This window comes from Sinocyclocheilus grahami, unplaced genomic scaffold, assembly GCF_001515645.1.
Source record: "Sinocyclocheilus grahami isolate Dianchi unplaced genomic scaffold, SAMN03320097.WGS_v1.1 scaffold127.1, whole genome shotgun sequence".
NCBI classification, from domain to species: domain Eukaryota; kingdom Metazoa; phylum Chordata; class Actinopteri; order Cypriniformes; family Cyprinidae; genus Sinocyclocheilus; species Sinocyclocheilus grahami.
The window spans coordinates 1,456,542-1,471,593 of record NW_015505306.1 but is presented as its reverse complement, the minus strand read 5'-3'; the positions used below and the strand labels follow the sequence as shown (position 1 = coordinate 1,471,593).

General features: G+C 39.0%; 1 protein-coding gene across 1 annotated transcript in view; it reads left to right on the top strand.

Annotated features, from left to right (window-relative positions):
* Positions 1-13,474, top strand: part of traf7 (TNF receptor-associated factor 7) — a 20,255-nt gene extending 6,781 nt beyond the window's left edge. Inside the window, exons 5-21 of the mRNA XM_016279126.1 lie at positions 318-434; positions 591-683; positions 958-991; positions 1,814-1,997; positions 2,110-2,244; positions 2,339-2,556; positions 2,650-2,723; positions 2,819-2,867; positions 2,954-3,081; positions 3,175-3,257; positions 3,560-3,599; positions 3,689-3,805; positions 4,212-4,334; positions 10,539-10,658; positions 10,756-10,887; positions 10,971-11,090; positions 12,455-13,474. Coding sequence (XP_016134612.1) covers positions 318-434; positions 591-683; positions 958-991; positions 1,814-1,997; positions 2,110-2,244; positions 2,339-2,556; positions 2,650-2,723; positions 2,819-2,867; positions 2,954-3,081; positions 3,175-3,257; positions 3,560-3,599; positions 3,689-3,805; positions 4,212-4,334; positions 10,539-10,658; positions 10,756-10,887; positions 10,971-11,090; positions 12,455-12,469 — 1,782 coding nt within the window. The 3' untranslated portion in view covers positions 12,470-13,474. The remainder of the gene's footprint in view (positions 1-317; positions 435-590; positions 684-957; positions 992-1,813; positions 1,998-2,109; positions 2,245-2,338; positions 2,557-2,649; positions 2,724-2,818; positions 2,868-2,953; positions 3,082-3,174; positions 3,258-3,559; positions 3,600-3,688; positions 3,806-4,211; positions 4,335-10,538; positions 10,659-10,755; positions 10,888-10,970; positions 11,091-12,454) is intronic.
* The last annotated feature ends 1,578 nt before the right edge of the window (positions 13,475-15,052 follow it).

Sequence of the window (15,052 nt, the reverse complement as noted above, 5' to 3'; positions counted from 1 at the left end):
GTTTTTTCATGCGATTTGCATTCTTTGCGTAAATTGGCCAGTCTATTGGACTGGCGGGAGCCAATAGGACTTCAGGAAAGGTTGGAAGGGAAGGAGTTCCCATAACGGAGAAATATCTCCGTGGTGTCTCATTCCCTCTCTCAGGGAACCGAGGTTACGATAGTAACCGGAGCGTTTTGAAAGGTTGAGGTTATCTGTTTACTTATACGTTAACTTACATGGGTATGTCACATAACTTTCTTTCTGGAATACCTCCAGATGTAATTTTAATAACCTTTCAAAAAGTGTTTAGATGCTAACTGTCTCTGTCCCTGCAGCCACCCATTAGTACCCCTCGTCGCTCAGACTCTGCCATCTCGGTTCGCTCTCTGCACTCCGAGTCCAACATGTCGCTGCGCTCCACCTTTTCTCTCCACGAGGAAGAGGAAGACACAGTGAGTGTCAGCAGTCTTCTGTTTCCTATTCACATGTTGATCTAGTATAGTGACGCAAAAGACTGACAGACCTACACATGTGCCCAGCACAAGATTGACTTTTTCTCTCTCTCTCTCTCTCTCTCTCTCTCACCCTTCCTCTCTTTTACTTCCCAGGAGCCACAGGTGTTTGCGGAGCAGCCCTCAGTTAAGCTTTGTTGCCAGCTGTGCTGCAGCGTGTTCAAGGACCCCGTCATCACCACCTGCGGAGTGAGTCAGCCAGCCATCCCCTCACCTCTCCCTCAGGATAGGGCTGTCTGTCGTGATCTGTTTCCAGGCCATGTATTGATTTCCTGTCAGCTAAGGCCGTGAACAGCACGCCTCATTGACCTGTTTCCTACAGCACTGTCAGGCTGTTGAACGCCACAGTACAAGTGTCTGTTGAGAGATGAATTACACTTAAAATAGCTGAGTAGATGAAAATGAAATTTCAGTTCTTATTCACTCTCACTGTGCTCTCTTTTCCCTTCCTTTGTCACCTTAGCACACATTCTGCAGGCGATGTGCCTTGACCTCAGGTAAGGATAGCATTTTTACTCTTAAGCATTTGTCTTGCTTTCACCTTTCCCATGATGAACATTGCTGCCAGTAGTGAGGAAGCACTATTTGTACTAAGTTCTTTTTGTATGCTTTTGTGCAATTATGGTTACAAACTCTCTCTACACTTCATTGGCCAAAAAAGAGAAAACTTAAAATAAACATGAATTTGACTGATAGCATTATTGTTTTTTCAAAGGTTCTATAGGTATCGCAATAATATTGTTATTGTGATTTTTTTTTTTTTTTTTTGACCACAATAATTATGTAGTGAAAATTTTATATCGTCTGATATAGATCTGATATCTTCTAAAGAAAACGTTGTCATTCTCAAATTTCATCTGAGTGGAAAACTGACCATCCAGAATATGTTAAGGATTCCTAGATAGATTTTATATTAAATCAAAATGAAAATATGACAATCTTAATTTATTAAGATTAATAGGTTAATAATTTTATCGTCACTAAGACAAAAATATAAAGCACAAAACACCTTTATGGGGTGTACAGTAGATTTTTGTAAAAAGAAAAATTAGCAGAAGGATGCAGCATAAAATGCGAAAGAAGGTGAAGCAATCTGAATACTTCCTGAAATTTGTTTTAATATTTATTTAAATTTTCTAAATTCACTCAGCATTAGCAGGAGTGGCTTAAAGTTAATTTTGGACCAAGTGCAGGTCTCTAGCTCAGTTCCTCTTTCATTTCCTCTCCATGCTAACTCTTTCATTTCATGCTGTTGGTTTGAGTGATGTTTTCGACATACAGTAGTATTTTCGTTTAGCTAATAACCTGTGTTTCTACAGAGAAATGCCCCGTGGACAATTCCAAGCTCACAGTGGTAGTGAATAACATAGCGGTGGCCGAGCAAATCGGAGAGCTTTTCATTCACTGCAAGTACGGCTGTCGGCCAGCTGCCTCGGGCAAACCCGGAGCCTTTGAGGTTGACCCACTTGGCTGTCCTTTCACCATCAAGCTTATCACCAGGAAGTGAGTACACGGGTTCATTGGCTTTCACAATATCAGCGTTTAATTTCTATTGTTGCGACATAGTCATGAGTCATGCAAAGGGAGTGTAATGACTTTGGATTGTGTGTGGCAGAGATCATGAAGTAAGCTGTGACTACAGACCTGTTCGCTGTCCCAACAACCCCAACTGCCCTCCATTGCTCACCATGAACCTGGAGGCCCATCTGAAAGAGTGTGAACACATTAAGTGCCCTCACTCTAAATATGGGTATGGAAGTTTGGAAATCTAACAATCTTTCCTTCAGTTGCATAGATAATGAAATAAAACAGCCTTGAATTGATCTCTGCTGACTTTTCTCCAGTTGCACCTTTATCGGGAATCAGGACACGTATGAGACGCACCTGGAGGTGTGTAAGTTCGAGGGGCTGAAGGAGTTTCTCCAGCAGACAGATGACAGATTCCATGAGATGCAGGTGACACTGGCGCAGAAGGACCAGGACATCTCGTTCCTGCGCTCCATGCTGGGCAAACTCTCTGAGAAACTAGACCAGCTGGAGAAGAACTTGGAACTCAAGTTCGGTGAGGAAACTAACTCTTAACTGCTTACTGTTTTTAGGCCAAAATATGCATGAATGTTGATTTTGTTGGGGTTTTCTTGTGCTAATATGGCAGATGTGCTGGATGAGAACCAGAGTAAGCTCAGCGAAGATCTGATGGAGTTCAGACGAGATGCTTCCATGCTGAATGTTTGTCTGCTTTTACTCTGGTTTCCACCATATTAAGATGTACAATTGTGGTGTTTCAGTATTAAGAGCTTTCTAACCCACCCCTCTTTTTGCAGGATGAACTGTCTCACATCAATGCCAGACTCAATATGGGTATACTGGGCTGTGAGTGTCTCTTCCTCGTTTATGCTCCTAATTTCTGTGAGGATAATGAAATATGTCATTGTCTGACTGTATGAAATGTTTTGCAGCCTACGACCCCCAGCAGATCTTCAAATGCAAGGGTACTTTTGTGGGCCACCAGGGTCCGGTGTGGTGTTTGTGTGTCTATTCTACCGGTGATCTTCTCTTTAGTGGGTCATCAGATAAGTCCATCAAGGTAATTTCACCTGCCATTAGTTTTCTGTTCCTTTGGTTTATGTGCATCCCTCTTCATCTAGATAAATTCCCTGTACTTCTGTGCACCACATAGGTTTGGGACACATGCACCACATATAAGTGCCAGAAAACCCTTGAGGGCCATGATGGAATAGTGTTGGCATTGTGCATTCAGGGGTAAGCATTTTGAGGGTTTTGAATTCAGACATGTATATTTAAACAAATAAAAATATGTAAATAATGTATTGTTAATTGTTATAAATATTAACAGTTACGAATAAATGTTTAGGTATTCAAGAAGTGTTTGTATTTATTTTTAATTTTGCGCTTATTAAAAAATTACGAAAAATTAAGTCGAAAAGGGAAATAAAAAATATATATAATAAAATTAAAAAATTGTGAAAGTAAAATGGGTTGCAAATGTCATTTCATTTTGGACAGGAGGTCTTATATATATTTTTTTCTCCTTTCTGTTGCAGGAACAAGCTTTACAGTGGCTCAGCTGACTGCACCATTATTGTGAGTGTTTCTGAAATGCATTTATAAGAGTAATCAAACTGTTCATGACATGGTACAAATAATGCAGATATGTGCTTGCTCTCCCTCAGGTTTGGGATATCCAGACCTTGCAGAAAGTGAACACTATCCGGGCACATGACAACCCAGTGTGCACTCTGGTGTCCTCACACAACATGCTATTCAGTGGCTCTCTCAAAGCCATTAAGGTCAGTGGCGTCTGTTAAAGAGAAGATGTGCGTGTCTGCAGACACAAGCCCAATCAAGCAGCTAATATTGAGCTTTATTCTGCCCCATTTGCTGATGTGCACATTAGCTGTATTCGGTTTTCTTAAAGTGATGTGGAGAATGCGATCGGTGCTCCAGCAGAGAAGAAAAAAGCACAGACTTAAGTTACTGAGGCACAAGTGGAGAAGAATTAGATCCACTTGGCTCTGAGAGCCTGTCTGAAGAGCACATGCTGAGCTTGTATCACCATGGTGATGTGTGGGAGGAATGAGGGAGTGGAGGCTTAAAAGTAGAATGATCTCATCTTTCTGGGACTTTCCTGTTTACCAATTCTGAATGTTCCTCAAGTGATTGAACATCTTTCTCTCTCTCTCTCTCCCTCTGTAGGTGTGGGATATTGTGGGGACGGAGCTGAAGCTAAAGAAGGAACTAACTGGCTTGAATCACTGGGTTCGAGCTCTGGTTGCTTCTCAGAATCATCTGTACAGTGGATCTTATCAAACCATAAAGGTTAGAAGTGTTAAACTTTTAACTGCTTCAGGAATGCCCAGATTTCATCATAAAGGACCATATGCATAGAGATTAATTAAATGGTCAGCTTTCACATCCAGTCATGCTCATAAGTTTACATATCCCTTTTCTCATGAGTTACGTACTCCTTGCATACTCTTTAAGATGTAGAGTTGTGACTGTGAGGAAATTTTTCCACCGGTTAATTGACATGTGACGGGTGGACGGACGGGCGGGGGGCTGGGATGTGGGAGTAGTTCATTGGAGTTTTCCCTATTTTCCTTGCTTTCCTTCACTTTTAAATAGCTTCTAAATGCCCGTGTGCATTTTACTTTCGTTTACGACTTAGTGACAGTTCGGTGTCAATTGCTTGAATGACAACAACAAAACAGATAAACTCACTTATATTAAACATAGACCTTTTATTAAGGGGGTCATATGACGTTGCTAAAAAGAACATTATTTTGTGTATTTGGTGTAATGAAATGTTTATGCGGCTTAAGGTTAAAAAAACACATATTTTCCACATACTGTACATTATTGTTTCTCCTCTATGCCCCGCCTTTCTGAAATGCGTCGATTTTTACAAAGCTCATTGTTCTGAAAAGCGAGATGTGCTCTGATTGGCCAGCTATCTAGTGCGTTGTGATTGGCCGAATTCCTCAAGCGTGTGACAGAAATGTTACGGCCCTACCATACTGTGATGCTGTGTCCCGGTGCGACGAGACAACAACAATAAAACCCATTACAAACGAGGCATTTGTTGCATCCAGTGGGGACATAATTACTGATTATAATGACTTATACTGTCTTTTTACGCGTTGTTGCATCGCGCCACGTAAACATAAAACCATGTCTGCATTTGTGATCGGAGAAACGACAAACAAGTGCTACTCTACACTGCTCAAAACTCTCGTTTGAATCATCAGTGGCAAATCCTTTAAATATGAAAGCGTACTTACAGGCTGTGAGTAGTGGTCGACCAATATTATTTTTTTGACAGCCGATGCCGATATCTTGGAAAGCAGGGTGGCCGATGGCCGATATAATTGTATTTATTTTAATTAAACATACAATTAAATAAACATACTTATACTTTAGATGGCAAAGTATTTTCCACAGATAAATAAATATTTAATAAAAATATAATTAAAAATTAAGTAAACTATAACCAACAGCATTTTGGAAAGTTTGTGTGCATTGGGAATCATATATATTTTTTAAAATAAAGCCAAGGTAGCACTCATTTTACAAACAGCACACAGTGAAAATGACATGAATATGACAGTGGGCAAATGCATAAAGTGCAGCATAATTTGAAATCACAAATTTAATGTTTAAAGCATTCAATTTGCATGGACCGAAAGTCACGCAGAGAACACGCGATCATGCAGGTCACATGCACACTTCACAAGATCTTACAACTGGATTTGACTAAGTATGCAAGGTTTGTGAAATTTCATTTTCATTAGCCATTCAAAGATTTGTTTAAATGATGTAAATTCGTATTTGCTGATTGCTGACGGCAAACAAGAAAGTATTATAATGTTTGCCTTTCTATGACTAATAATATAAAAGCAATGGTTATAATACTTTTTGTATACATTTTAATTCCTTTGTTTAACGGTTCTATCGGATTATTAGACCTCTATCTGTATTAGACAGAACTGTTAACGACGACGGCGAACAAGAGGGGAGAATGTGAGCACTGTGTGCTCAGGCGCTGCCACACTCGGTGCCATCAAAATAAAAGTCCCGCCTCTAACACATCGGCCAAACAGAAAAACTTATCGGCTAATGCTACAAAGCTCATTGTTCTGAAAAGCGAGATGTGCTCTGATTGGCCAGCTATCTAGTGCGTTGTGATTGGCCGAATTCCTCAAGCGTGTGACAGAAATGTTACGGCCCTACCATACTGTGATGCTGTGTCCCGGTGCGACGAGACAACAACAATAAAACCCATTACAAACGAGGCATTTGTTGCATCCAGTGGGGACATAATTACTGATTATAATGACTTATACTGTCTTTTTACGCGTTGTTGCATCGCGCCACGTAAACATAAAACCATGTCTGCATTTGTGATCGGAGAAACGACAAACAAGTGCTACTCTACACTGCTCAAAACTCTCGTTTGAATCATCAGTGGCAAATCCTTTAAATATGAAAGCGTACTTACAGGCTGTGAGTAGTGGTCGACCAATATTATTTTTTTGACAGCCGATGCCGATATCTTGGAAAGCAGGGTGGCCGATGGCCGATATAATTGTATTTATTTTAATTAAACATACAATTAAATAAACATACTTATACTTTAGATGGCAAAGTATTTTCCACAGATAAATAAATATTTAATAAAAATATAATAAAAAATTAAGTAAACTATAACCAACAGCATTTTGGAAAGTTTGTGTGCATTGGGAATCATATATATTTTTTAAAATAAAGCCAAGGTAACACTCATTTTACAAACAGCACACAGTGAAAATGACATGAATATGACAGTGGGCAAATGCATAAAGTGCAGCATAATTTGAAATCACAAATTTAATGTTTAAAGCATTCAATTTGCATGGACCGAAAGTCACGCAGAGAACACGCGATCATGCAGGTCACATGCACACTTCACAAGATCTTACAACTGGATTTGACTAAGTATGCAAGGTTTGTGAAATTTCATTTTCATTAGCCATTCAAAGATTTGTTTAAATGATGTAAATTCGTATTTGCTGATTGCTGACGGCAAACAAGAAAGTATTATAATGTTTGCCTTTCTATGACTAATAATATAAAAGCAATGGTTATAATACTTTTTGTATACATTTTAATTCCTTTGTTTAACGGTTCTATCGGATTATTAGACCTCTATCTGTATTAGACAGAACTGTTAACGACGACGGCGAACAAGAGGGGAGAATGTGAGCACTGTGTGCTCAGGCGCTGCCACACTCGGTGCCATCAAAATAAAAGTCCCGCCTCTAACACATCGGCCAAACAGAAAAACTTATCGGCTAATGCCGATATTTGACCGTGGCGATATATCGGTCGACCACTAGCTGTGAGTCAGCATTATTTGTCAGCATCATAGACTGTGGTCAGCATGCGCGCCAAAGGGGAAACGGGAACTGAATTCACCGGAACAATGGCATTGTTGGCTACTCTCCCAGGAAACAGTCCTCGTCCTCTGTAAAAAGCACTGCACACATCTATTAGACCTCTATCTGTATTAGACAGAACTGTTAACGACGACGGCGAACAAGAGGGGAGAATGTGAGCACTGTGTGCTCAGGCGCTGCCACACTCGGTGCCATCAAAATAAAAGTCCCGCCTCTAACACATCGGCCAAACAGAAAAACTTATCGGCTAATGCCGATATTTGACCGTGGCGATATATCGGTCGACCACTAGCTGTGAGTCAGCATTATTTGTCAGCATCATAGACTGTGGTCAGCATGCGCGCCAAAGGGGAAACGGGAACTGAATTCACCGGAACAATGGCATTGTTGGCTACTCTCCCAGGAAACAGTCCTCGTCCTCTGTAAAAAGCACTGCACACATCTGAATATTTGGTTCGAACTGTTCTGGAACAGTGTTGTAAATACAACTTAACCACTAATTTCTAGTTTCACAAAGAAACACAGTGTCTCCACGACAAGGCAGCGGCGGCGGCAGCAACAATAGGGCCTTTCGCACCGCAACCTTTTCATAGTACCAGAACTAATTGTGGAACTACCCACTTTTTGGCGTTTTCGCACCGCCGGAACTGGGTGCGATTTTAGTACCGGACTGCCTTTTTCGAGAACCAAATTAGCTCCTACTCCGGAGCAGGGTCTAACCAGCACAACTGGTACTACCCATGACGTAAGTAGACATTGATTGGCAAACCGCGTATGAAGACGGCCTCCCCCGCCATGATTTAAAACGCCGTGTAAACATACTGTAAACATTGTCAACTTATTTCGCAAGTATGGAGAACAGCGATAGATGGACGGATGCTGAAGTGCAGGCACTTGTAGCAAATGTAGCACTGCCGGTTGTCGTTGGAGATTCTTAGTCCTCCTTTCCGTTCTTTCAGTCGCTTTACGTATATGTCGACTTTCCATGTCCATTATTGTGAAACCCGCGAGACAAAACAAAAACACAGCTCCGATCACCGTGTCCTCCATCCTCCTGTTGTTAATGTCTGGAACTAAAGCGGTGCGAAAGGCCCTAATACTACAGCGAGAATAAAAGTTACTCCTCCTTTCTTTGCGTGAACATTTGGGCGGCGTTACGCAAATCTTCCCACATCATGACGTAGACGTGGGGGGCGTGTTTGAACGAGGCGTTTTAGGAGGATGTGGACGAGTCTTAACTTTTATAAAGAATATCTCTTTGGGTTTGAGGCTGTAGTCTTTGCAACTTTAGGGATCTTATCTATTCACGAACAGCTTGTAACACTCCAAAGAGAAAGGAAAACTTGAAATCACATCATATGACCCCTTTTATTAACACAGAAAATAAAAATGCACCATAATATAGGCCTAATATAAAATAACAAATAACTTACACAATGTTTAAATATTAAAAAAAATACAAAAATCACCAAACACTGTAGAACCAAATAAATAAGAAACATAGAACGTTTATTAGCAAAACGTATAAGAAAGCTTGGAGGCACGGCATACACTTTGATGTAAAATAAATTACACAAAGTTTAAATGGTAAAAATCAGCTAACACTGTGGAACCAAATAAATAAGAAACAAATGTTAAAAAAAACTTCCAAAATCACCTGATAAAGGGCAAAAGTCTACACTTTTGCATTTCGGTTCGAAACTAAATCCTCCGCCGTTGTCTTGTCTTTCTTCTCACTCTTCTTGTCAGTCAGCTCGACTGATAAATGAAATCTGACTCCTGCTGCTGATCTGTGATGCGACTGTCGTTTGGCACGCTGCATTGAGAGGTGGTCTTGAGAAGTCTGTTCTCTAACTGAACTAAATGATTTTTATTACTATTAAAATATAAATGACAGTGGGGGGTTGTTGCGCAAGTGACGTAACCGGTGTTGCGACTTATCACCGATAACACCGACTATCACAGCAAGCCTATTAAGATGTATAACATAATGTATCTTTATATATATGTACAGTGGGTACGGAAAGTATTCAGACCCCCTTAAATTTTTCACTCTGTTATATTGCAGCCATTTGCTAAAATCATTTAAGTTAATTTTTTTTCCTCATTAATGTACACACAGCACCCCATATTGACAGAAAAACACAGAATTGTTGACATTTTTGCAGATTTATTCAAAAAGAAAAACTTAAATATCACATGGTCCTAAGTATTCAGACCCTTTCCTCAGTATTTAGTAGAAGCATAAAAAAAAAAGAGCATTTCTCTGAGTTGTTTGTAAAACCGGATAAGACGGACAAACCAAAGCTGCTTGTTGTCTAATTAAGACTCCAGAGATCTCAGACAGGAAGCTGAGTGCAGACTGCTACAAATGCTCACAGAGAAAGAACAAATAAAAATACAAATGCTCCACTGCTATTGAGTGCAGTAGTGACCATTGCTTTTCCAGCAGACTGTTATGGAATTATATTTCCCGTTCATTGCTTCCATAGTGTTTAAAAAAAAATTAATAAAGAGTTTAAGCAATGAACCAAACAAACTTACTCTGAGATGAAGCACAACTTTATAACCTTTAATTTGAACAAAATGTAGTTTTTGAAAAATGGAGGGAAAAAACAAGGTAAAAAAAACTGTGACAATTGGCAATGAGCTACACCGCTGGCAAAGCACTGCGAATGATGCAATAAAATAAAAAATATTGTACAGTATTAACTATTGACGTATAGTCATTGATCATAAGTATATTTGAAATATATTGAAATGCATCCAAATATTCAAGTTGTTTTAGATTGAGAGTGTAGGGAGACTGACTCAATTTATAACATTCACATGTTCGACTGAGTGTGGGGGTTGTTGCGGAGCTTTTTTTTGCACTCTTCTCGTTTTCATGGTAACAGTGACCTGTGTGTATGTGTAGTTTTTAACCAGTAATTTGGCTATTGATTTTTATTTATTTACATAATTATTTTGAATATATACACATTCTTTTAATGTCTCATGCAGAACTTGTATTATAAGGTGCATACTATCTAGTGTCAGTAAATGAAATGGATTTTTGTGAACTGCTCTGTATGCTATTTCCCCTCAGATCTGGGACATCCGTTCTCTGGAGTGTGTCCATGTGCTCCAGACCTCTGGAGGCAGTGTGTACTCCATTGCAGTCACCAATCACCATATAGTTTGTGGCACCTATGAGAACCTCATTCATGTAAGTAGTATTAATCTCTACGCCCTGCAGAGCTTTACATACATCATGGAAAATGTCAGGACATTATTAAAATTGTGATTTCTCCTCTGTGAATAAGGTTTGGGACATTGAGTCCAAAGAGCAGGTGCGGACGCTGACGGGCCATGTGGGCACAGTGTATGCCCTGGCCGTCATCTCAACCCCCGATCAGACCAAAGTGTTCAGTGCCTCCTATGATCGCTCTCTCAGGGTAAACACAAGGCTTGGGTTTGGGGTGTGAAATGTGGGGATTTGTGCCAGCTCTTTTGTGCATTAATTGTTGTACCTGTGTAGGTGTGGAGCATGGACAACATGATCTGCACCCAGACTCTGCTGCGGCACCAGGGCAGCGTAACGGCGCTCGCTGTGTCCAGAGGAAGACTCTTCTCTGGAGCTGTAGACAGCACCGTAAAGGTCAGAGATTCTTACAATGAGTTTGAGGAGTCTGCTAGAAACATTGTACAGTAAATGAACATACTTTCCAGAAGGCCAAGAATTCACTAAAAAAATTTTTTTATTGGTCTTATGAAGTATTCTAATTTGTTGAGATAGTGAATTGGTGGGTTTTTGTGAAATGTGAGCCAAAATCATCACAATTAAAAGAACCAAAGACTTAAACTACTTCAGTCTGTGTGCATAGAATTTATTTAATACACGAGTTTCACAATTTGAGTTGAATAACTGAAATGAACTTTTCCACGACATTCTAATTTGAGATGCACCTGTATTATTATCAATGTTGAAAACAGTAGTGCTGCTTAATATTCTTTGAATAGAAAGTTCAAAAGAACATTTATTTAAAACAAGAAACTTTTCAAATGTCACATTTGACTAGTTTAATGCATGCTTTGCTGAATAAAAGTATTATTACTTTATTTTGCTGACCCTAAACTTATTATTACCGTACTGGCCCGAATATAAGACGACCCTGATTATAAGATGACCCCCCTTTTTCCAGATGTACCTTTTGGAAAAAGGCTTTTTAAAAACCAAATCTTGTTTTTTCTCAGTAAAACACATTTTGTTTTCAATTATCATCATATTGCATATTTTTCCTATTTTAATTTTTGTTTTGAAAGTATGGTTAAAAACTGGTAAAATGTACCAACAATCACATTTAAAAAATATACACTTTTTGATATACCATAAAAAAAATTAAAAAAAACCGGTAGCCCATCTGAATTAGGACATTTAGGCTATCCATCTAATAGTAGCCTACCAAAATCTTATTAACAGTAGAAGTAGAGTTGGTCCCATCAGGCTAAGGTGACAGTCACGACTCGTGCAGCTGTAAGGTTTTCTCTTTCTTTTGTTTTTACTCGCGATCTTTACAACACGCATTACATTGCGTATTTCATGGCACACTCGTTTTGCGCGTATTTGGCGCCACCTATTGTTGTGGGTGTATTATTGACATGTCAAACTCTAGACCTCGAATATAAGACGACTGCGTTTTTCAGATGTATTTCCAAGAAAAAAACATTGTCTTATATTCGGGACACTACGGTATTAAAAATTATATATATATATATATAAAAAAAAATAAAAAAAATTAGGATTGGATTGTTCCATCAGTGTAGCTGTATGTGCAGACAATGTCACATTAAAAACATTTGTGTAACATTTAATCACACTGTACCATTACTCATTGTAAAGCCTGTACTATTTTGAAAGCAGCTAAACAATACTGTGTACACATTCCTTGAACCCTTTTCTACTGGAATCAGATCTTTCAATGTATATGGGCTCTAGCAAGTTATTCTGTTTTCTTTCTTTAGGTGTGGACGTGCTAAATGTGACCGCTAATCATTAGTAGTTGTCAACATGTTGAGTAATACGTCACAAATCTCTTGCAACTCTGTGGACTCGGGCATCTGTCCCGTGTGAATTTTGCAGTAAACTGTTGGACAAACACGCCTTCTTCGTGCGCTGGATGGATGTTGCTTGTTTCCGATTACCGGATTCTCTTGACAGCAAACAGAATCTCCAAACCTTCACTGTATTTTATATACACAAGATAATTTCCTATAGAAGTATGATTTAGATTTGGCAAGACTTCAACTCTACAAATGAAGCTGAATCCAGTCTAAGGTCATGTTCCCTGCAGACCATGGAAAAGTTGGTGGCCTGTTGAACTTTGACCTTCATAAGTTGCAGTCTCATGACTGAGTGAGTGCCTAAGCTTCAGTCTGATGCCAGTGGAGATGCATGGAGCAACCATCATCCCAGGGCTGAATGAAGACCTACACTACACCAACTTGGGCCTGAAACAGCAGAGCATTGTTTTGGACAACACAGTGCCCACGCTTTTATCTCAGATTTGACAGTGCCAACTGAGCGGCCAGAACTGCTCAGATATTTTCTAACTGCCCGTTGACCGATGTGAAACCTTTGTATGACGGTATAATGGCCTACTCATCCATCATGCTTTTGTGTAAATAATGCTATGGTTCCTTACCAACGGTGCAACTTCTCCATGCATGGTTCCATGTTTGCCATGGAAGTCAGATTTTGCCCATGCAAATCTAGTAAGACTTTTATAATGTAATTCATGCTAGTTACTAAATCATTTTGAACAGAATAACAGTAATTCTGATTAGTCTGATGAGTGTAAAGCACTTAATTCATTATCACTGAGCATCCTAGCATAACTTTTAAGAAGTAATGAGGTCAATGGAGTGGAAGGAAACACTGTTGCATTAAGTTGAGTTCCCCTCTCAGCTTTAAGTGAAAATTCACCCAAAAATGAATCATATTTTACTCTTTCTGTCATCCCAAACCTTTATGACTTGATTTCTTCTGTGGAACATATTTTGAGAAATGTTTTATGTCCATACAATGGAAGTCAGTGGTAACCAAAATTGTTTGGTTACCAACATTCTTCAAAACCTCTTTTATGTTAAGGTTTTGAACATGAGGGTCGGTAAATTTATAGAATTTTCATTTTTGAGTGAACTGTCCCTTTACCCTGAAGTGTGTTATAGTCTATGCTAATTTGAGACGAAAGGCTTAAAAACGCTGCTATTTTGGATATCAAAGTGCCTTTTGTGGCATGGAGCTACCCAATCCAGCTCCACACATTTAGGACAATTGAAGTAATGAATAGATTTTTGCAGCATTGTTCCTGTATTTTTCCCTCAATAAGTTTGTGAGAGGATATGAGGTTGAGACTTTGTTTCAATGCAAACTGAAAACACTTGTAGAAAAACTTGTAGAAAATACATAAACTTTTAATGCTTGTATTGAGTGAACTTGAGTCATTAACCTTCACATAATGTGTTGACTCCCTCTAGTATCCTTCATAAAATAAATCTGTGAAGGGCTGTGTGGCCCTTTGGTATTAGCTTGTTAGTTTTTTGAGAAGTGCTTAGTATTTTGTTAAAGTCCCCATGAAATCAAAATTAAAGTTTTTTGGGTGTTGGTATCAATATATTATTATTATAACAGTGTAAATATGCTTTCCATTGAGGACAAAAAGAAGTCTGGTTTAGTCTAAGTCTAACCACCGCACCGCACACACACTCTGTTCCGGTCCAGAGATACGATAGCATGGAGCGGATCACATGCACGAGTCGGCGCAGACCACAAAATGTATCGGAGGTATTTGAATTCTACACAGAATGCTATATTTTATAGCAATATGGATGAGATTGTGGCTGGCATACCCTGTCAAATGCGGCTTTACGTAGCTCAACGGCTCTAGCACTGTTGCCAACTCTCGCGAGACAAATAAGCAACCGCAGCTTAAAAAACAAGCCCAATATTTTTTGATAATTTATTATCATCGATATTATTTATCAATTATTTATTACCAATAAATGAGCCCGCAACATATTGAACAAACTACCCTTTTATCTGAAAAGCAAAAATAAGTTATTTTAGAAAAATCAGCAAACTGCAACAAAGCAGGAACAAAACTCATCTCCAACCACCTGTGAGCAGAATAGGATTGGACAGATGGAAAAGGAGAAAAACACAAACGCTTCAAAGAGGAGCTGTAACATAGCCACATATTTATAGCCTACTAAAATATTGGCTATTCGAACCAAATCTACTCTTAGTATTAGTACAGGTGCATCTCAATAAATTAGAATGTCGTGGAAAAGTTCATTTATTTCAGTAATTCAACTCAAATTGTGAAACTCGTGTATTAAATAAATTCAGTGCACACAGACTGAAGTAGTTTAAGTCTTTGGTTCTTTTAATTGTGATGATTTTGGCTCACATTTAACAAAAACCCACCAATTCACTATCTCAACAAATTAGAATACTTCATAAGACCAATAAAAAAAACATTTTTAGTGAATTGTTGGCCTTCTGGAAAGTATGTTAATTTACTGTACATGTACTCAATACTTGGTAGGGGCTCATTTTGC